Source organism: Ursus americanus, chromosome 33 (assembly GCF_024610735.1).
Source record: "Ursus americanus isolate L20-20 chromosome 33, mUrsAme1.1.p, whole genome shotgun sequence".
NCBI lineage: Eukaryota > Metazoa > Chordata > Mammalia > Carnivora > Ursidae > Ursus > Ursus americanus.
This window is the reverse complement of record NC_142159.1, coordinates 31,578,138-31,584,762: the sequence shown is the minus strand read 5'-3', so window position 1 is coordinate 31,584,762 and position 6,625 is coordinate 31,578,138. Positions and strand designations below refer to the sequence as shown.

Below are 6,625 nucleotides of genomic sequence, written 5' to 3'. Positions count from 1 at the left end.
TCTGTGAGGGCAATGCACGGTTTCAGTGGGAATCCAGCCTGAAAGGAAAGGCAAGGGAAATGGTCCCGGAGGGCAGGAGACAGTGGGTGGCATTTTGGGGATACTTGCTGTGTGGTCCCTGTCTGCCAGATTTCAACTGCCAGTCCTGATCGGTCATGGACATGGGCCTCCCGCTATGGGTGGCCCAGTGGTGTGGCGGGAACATGGAAGAGCAGGGACCTCAACTTTTAAGTGGGTTTGCCTGGCCCCCAGCACAGCCTTCTAAGTGGAATTTTCTTTAGAGGTTGTTCCAGGAAGAGGTTGACTTCAGCAGCTTGCTGAGTTAGGCTCCCCAGACAACATCGGGACAAACGCCTTGGTTTCTGCCCGGGCAGGGATCAACAGCAAGCTGAACGTGACCCTGACCAAATCCAGTCAAACAGGAGCACCGTCCCGGCTCTTCCAAATTGCCTCTAATGAAGCCACGGGTAGCAGAATACACAACAGGGCTCAGATACACAGCATAGCGGGGCCTCCGTAATCATTTGCCCACATCTTGGGGGGAAGGGTGGTACATATGCCTGTATGAACACTACTTAAAAAATACAAACTCTTCACAACGTTCTCCAGGAGCCAGAGCCCAAGAAGACCCACTGGGGATCCCTCGTGGGGGTGGGGAGCGCAAGAGGCAATCTCAGGGGAGGGGCAGGGCGTCCAGCAGCCCCCTGCCTTTGCTGGGAGTGCCTGACAGGCCGCAGTGAGGGACCGAGGCGGTGGAGGCAGTGCTCGGGGGCTCTTCAGATCTTGATCACGAATATCTGGTGGCATCCGGTTGGTGTCTGTTGCCAGTGGGGCCCGAGAGGCCGAGAGGCCCAGGGAGCCTTCTCCTCCATGGGGGCTGAGAGTCTGCCTCTGCTTGAAGGGGGGAGGAGGCACGGTGGGGTGGCAGGAGTGAGGGAGTGCCAGGCCCGCTCACGGTCCTGGTGACCTGGGATGAGGAAGAACAGTGGTTAGGCCGGCTACCGAGGAGACAGACTCAGGACAGTTAGGGGTGTGGGTGGAGATGCCTCTATCTGTAGAGTTCTAGGAGCACAAGGACACTGGAGTTCTTGCTGATGGTGATGGAACAGGGTGCCCTTGTCAGTAGGGTGACCAGGGACACCGGGACAGAAGGATATGTCGATGTGGGCTGGGATTAGGGGATAATAGGAGACTAATATCTTCGCATCATACTGGGCGCAGAGGACATGAGGAAAGGACCTGGGGGCCCCTCTAGGTTTTGCAGTGAAAGGAGTACAATAGAAGGCGTGGGCATAAATGACTCTGGGTCCTGAGGTTTTCTTCTTTTTCCACTCGTTAGTGGGGGGCCCTTGCTGGGACTTGGCCTCAACGTCTTTCTTTCCAAAAGGAGGAGAATAACAGCTGTTCTTCATACTTTGTAGGGGAGACATGGCTCAACCGAGGTGCCTCTTGTCACCTGAGGAGTCCTACCAATGTTCTAGGCCACTGTTATTAGCAATAGGAACCCCTCACTGGAAAAAGGGGAGGAGTTTGGTGGGCCCCACTTAAGGACCTAAAAGCAAGACCTTGGCGGGGGAGGTTTGCTTTCTGAGCCTGGGGACCTGCCTTGAGACCGTCACAGCCGCACTCCCCCCAAGATGCCTGCTCACCTCAGCGGGACCACAGGCGCAGTGTCATGAACAGGTCAAACCCGGCCACTTTCAGGAGGAGGACGCGCAGCCCGATCACCAGCAGGTTGCGGGTGTTTAGGTTCATATCTGCAAAGCCGAGAGGTTACTGGCATGTACCCTGGAGGTCCGCACAGCCCCCGTGACCCGCCCGTGGTTTCCCCAAAAGGGGACTGGGGGGGGGTTAGTTCCTGGCCCACCTCTCCCTTTGAGCTTGGGTGCACATCCCTTCGTAAGCATATTTATATATTCCTCCAGGGCCACCAGTATTCCGTGTCAAAGGAAAACACCAACTGCACTCGGTCCTTATTTTATGTCTGCATCCCTCAGGAGCGGGGATGGGCTGGGGCTCAGAACTCATTGTAATCCCTTGGGTCTGGGCCCCTGAGTGAGAAGGTGGTGCCTGGACCCCAAGGGGACCATTCAATGAAAATGGCTCCGATGGAAATGGACGGGCCCAGGGCAGGCGCCCGGGAGTGGTGGGGATCCTGAGAGCCAAGACCCCTGCCTATGTGAATTCTGCTGCTTTTCTTGAAAGAAGGCAGAAGCCCAGCTACCGCTACGGAGGGAACAGGCCCTTGGGAGGAGCTGGGGAGCTCGGGGCTCCACATAAGCCAGTCGGAAATATCGCAGCTGGGCCACTGAGAAACTCTCTTTCGTTCTCCAGAGCCCTAGGAGTGAGTCATGGGGTCTAGGGAAACTAGAGACTCAGCCTGAAAGTCCTTGGAGGGGGAAAGAACATTAGAGATGGTGAGAGGAGCCTGGGAATTCGAGAATGTTCCCGTTCTTCCTAACTTCATTCCAGATCCACATATCCCTTCCCACCTCTCCTATCTAGTCAGGGTGATTGTGGATATATCTCGAAACTGGGATAGACCCCTCTCTTACCTGTTTCAAATTTTTTCTTTATCAAAGTGGCATTACAGGAAAAGTCTAAAAGGAGAAACAAAGACATGTTCTTAGAGTTGCATGTGCTGACTCTCCCACATCAGACCTCCAAGGATTTGGGCGGATGAACCTCTGTCTACAGGCTTTCCGCGCTCTCTCCTGGAGAGATCTGGAGGCGACTTGTCGCCTGTGGACACCTGCTGGGGGAGCCACTGGCCCTGGCTTCTGGGTACCACTCCCTTCACTTCACAAACACTGGTCGTGCCAAGTACCTGTCACCCGACACAAGGCCACAAGGAACCATCAGACACAGACCCTGTGCTTGGGTCCGGAGGCTGAAAGAGGCGGTAAGACACCACACAGCGACAAGTGCCATAAGGGGTATAGATGCTTTCCTTTGTCCCACAGAGTCTCCATCCCTGCACTCCAAATTTGTTCCTTTGCTGTCACCAACCCAGGCAATGGTGCTGTTGTTGACTCAGCGGCTTGGGCAGAAAATCCAGCCGCCTTCCTTGATCTCCTTTTTCCTTCGCACCCCTGCATAGTTCTTCCTTTGAATCTGAAATCGTGTTGGCCACTCAATTCCCCTGCCCCCCGTCCAGGCCTCCATCATCTGTCTGCGGCAACAGCTTCCTTTCTGCTTCTACTCTTGGCTCCTACAGTCCATTTTCCACGCAGCACTTGGAGTGCTCTTTTACAGAAGTAAATTGGATGTCATTCTCCTACTTAAACCAATCGATAGCTTCTCATTGTACTTAGGAGAGTGGCTGCGCTCTCCTGACCTAGGGGGCCTGTGACGTGGCCCTTCCCCACTTGGTCCATCTCCCGTGCTGCTGCTGTTCCCCTTCCTCGCCGTGCCCCCGTGTCAGGCCTCCACAGCCTCCCCCTCTACCCTTGGCACGGCCGCTCCCTTCTTAGCCTTTAATGCTCATCTCACCTAGAATTTCCCCGGAGAGCCCTTCCCGGACTCTCTGTCCCCAAGTTGGCTGTTTCCTCCACCCCCACGTTACAGCACGTGTTCCAATCTGAAGTTCTCTAGATTCCCGCTTGCTGATGGATGGCTTCCTCAGGGCAGACCCCTCACCAGACTTATTTACTCCTGCAGTCCAGCACCTGGCACCTTGTAGATGCACAGTCCGTGTTTGTTGAGTGAATGAACGACTGGGTGAAGTTGGATCTTTGGCAGAGAGACAGAACCAAGGGGAGGTATCTCGGAGAAAGGCATCAGACGGGGGCCTTGCAGAGCAGTGAGGGGCAAAGAGCCTGAGCAGAGGCAGGGAGGCAGGACCTCGGGCCAGCTGAGAAGCCAGTGGCCTTCCCGCCACCTTCTCCCCATCCTCTCTTTGCCTAGGACGTGCTGCGACCCTCCAGGATGGAGCTCACTGGTGCTCGGTAACAAGAGCGGAGGGGCTTTGCTGACAATGGATGAGGCGGAGACAACCCATCAGAACAGCTTTTAGGTGCCATCCCCCCGAGCTCCGGGAAGAACCAGGTGTCCCAGGGTGGGGAGACTCAGCTGGCACAGGCACCGAGGCTGCACTCACCTGAGCTGGAGTAGAATTCCTCGTTGAAGGTACTGTTGCATTTAAACTCCGTGCTGTTGCTCCAGGCCAGGACCCCGTTGCTCTTGGAATCCATCACCCTCATGTCCAGCACAGTTGTGTTCGGCCTGATCACTGTGCCCTCCTGGGATTGTGGCACGTCGAAGTGAGAATCAAAATCGGTGAACAGGCAGACAGACGTCTTACTGGATTTAGGGCTTTTCAGCTGGTACACGGCGGGATCAGGGTCCGTGATATCTGTGGGCCCAAAGAACCCAGGTTAGGGGATGCTCATTTCCCTCCTTGCCCCAACCCAGGTCTGAGTCCAGATGCCAGTGATGGGCAAGAGCAGGGCTCTGTGGGGCTGGCAAGTCACATTCGCAGGCTTCAGGTGGGAAAGAACATTCTAGAAACCTGTTGCTCTAAGTGGACTGGAAGTCAGGGCCAGGCATAAGCCACGAGTCCTGGCCAAGAGGCCAGCTCTCAGTGAAGGCTCTCTGCCTGACCCTGCCTGCCATTCAAGGAAACCAGAAACTCAGGGCTCCTTAATGATCCTGTTCATTCTTTTACTTTATAACAACTTCTTCAAAAGCACAGCGGGACTGCTGTGCAATAACATCGCTCTGGCAGGACAAGGCAAGCCTAGAATAGAAGCCCAGCAAAGCAGACCATCCGTCTTGGAATCAGGGGTGCCCCCCCCGCCAATTAGGCTGGGTATTGACAGGAATTGGAGGTTTCTTATTGGCTGGCACTAAGTTGGAAGACCAGTCATATCACCAGGAGATTTCTCATTGATAAAAGTTCTAGATGATAAGTCAGAACACCTGCATCCCGGTCCTGGTTTTACCACTCATTAGATACAAGGCCTTGAGCAAGTCACCTCAGCCCCCGAAGGGTCGGGAGTTTCATCTGTAAGATGGAGATATTGCCGCCTCCGCCTTCGTAACCAGGCTATTCTGAAAATCAAAGGGGGAGTTTCTCTCTATAAAATGATGTGTAACAAACTATAAAGTACGGAATAAGTGAGAGCTCTTGAGGATACCAGGATATTGCCATGATAATGTGCTACCGAGTGTTACACAGTCCGTTTCTACTCTTCAGCCCCAGGAAGCAGGGGCTGCTGGAGGCTTCTCCTTAGTGGTGAGAATCATTCTTCAGTATTTCTGTAGGATTTTGCGTTTTTAATGTAACTCTCATTGTTTATTCTTTCAGACCTCCTGCCTTTAGAAGAGGAATCAGAGGTTTGCTGGGAGGGTTAACACATTGGGGCCACCCGGAGAGTTTACAGCAGGGTTGGGACTAGAGTTTCCTGCCCCTGTGGTTCTCTGCTCCCACAGCTCCCCACCCTGCATGCAAGGTTTTTCAGACCAGGGGTACACCCCACTTGTGAGGCCAGCCAGGGTGGCCTCGGCAATGCGGACTTCCAGCTGGACCTGAAACTAGGGACATCCGCCTTTGGCATGGCCTTGGGTTGCTGAGTCAAGGCATGCCAAGGGTGTCAAGTCAAGGGTGTGGGGCTGTCCCTGGAGCAGCAGAACAGGGATGGGTCCATGGTCCCATGTGAGGGACATCCAAAGCTCTGGCCCTGCGGGATTCTGCCTGTTCCTCTCCAATGTCCCCGTTTCTGGGGGAGGGGAGGGTCTGACATCACTGTGGGTTAAGACCCTAGGGCATAAATCTTTTATAGGGAGGGGAGAGGCGGGAAGCCATTATGTGCCATCAACATACCCCAATGGGTTTGTTAGTCCTCAGTGGGAGTCACCAGTGGGACTGAGAAGGGGGATGTGGAAGGGCATGGAGGTGCTGAGAGAATGCGGCCTTGAGGAGAAGGCAGAGGGTAAGGTGCCACCAGCACAGTTTGGGCTTGGGGGGGAGAAGGGGTTGCGGTGGGGGCCCGATGGCCAACTCTGAGTCCTGGTTAAACACTCACTCAAGTCCTCGAGCCAGTTAGTGTCAGGCTGGAGAAGGTCTAGACCACACTGTCCAACGTGATAGACTTCAGCTACATGTGGCTATTTAAGTTAAAACAAACCCTAAGGAAAGCAAATTAAAATTCAATTAAAAATTAAAACTTCATTTTAAGAGCGTCGTACCTGCCATATTGGACAGTGCAGGTCCAATGGAGATATTGGTATCTCCATTGGAGATGACACACTTGATAACACACTTCCATTGTCCCAGAAAGTTCTCTTGGACAGCGTTGGTCTGGAGAGAGCTATGCCACAGAACATGAGATTTTTGAGGAAATGTACCGAGGGCTGATTGTGGGCCTTAAAAACCATCTTTAAGTCTGTGTGTGGGGAGGGCGACCCCATCGGGGACAGGCCAATTTTTGCTTCAACTTCACTAGCGAGAGATCAACATGAAATAGCGATCAATGAAGTCAGAAGACTCGAGGTGATTCTCGCTGCTCTCAAGTCTTGTTTTTATCAAGACTTCATTCGTTTGGGGCTTCCCTAGCTGCATATTTGCTGTTGTTTCTCCTGTCCAGCTTCCTTACCTCTGATTTCCTCTCTTGCTCCCCTGCTC

General features: G+C 53.8%; 1 protein-coding gene across 1 annotated transcript in view; it reads right to left on the bottom strand.

The window, feature by feature from the left end:
* Window positions 1-923: 923 nt before the first annotated feature.
* LOC123792225 (M1-specific T cell receptor alpha chain-like) overlaps window positions 924-6,625 on the bottom strand; it is a 295,137-nt gene continuing 289,435 nt past the window's right edge. Inside the window, exons 5-8 of the mRNA XM_087858260.1 lie at window positions 4,100-4,354; window positions 2,556-2,600; window positions 1,650-1,757; window positions 924-967 (exon numbers count right to left, since the gene is read on the bottom strand). Coding sequence (XP_087714386.1) covers window positions 1,651-1,757; window positions 2,556-2,600; window positions 4,100-4,354 — 407 coding nt within the window. The 3' untranslated portion in view covers window positions 924-967; window position 1,650. The remainder of the gene's footprint in view (window positions 968-1,649; window positions 1,758-2,555; window positions 2,601-4,099; window positions 4,355-6,625) is intronic.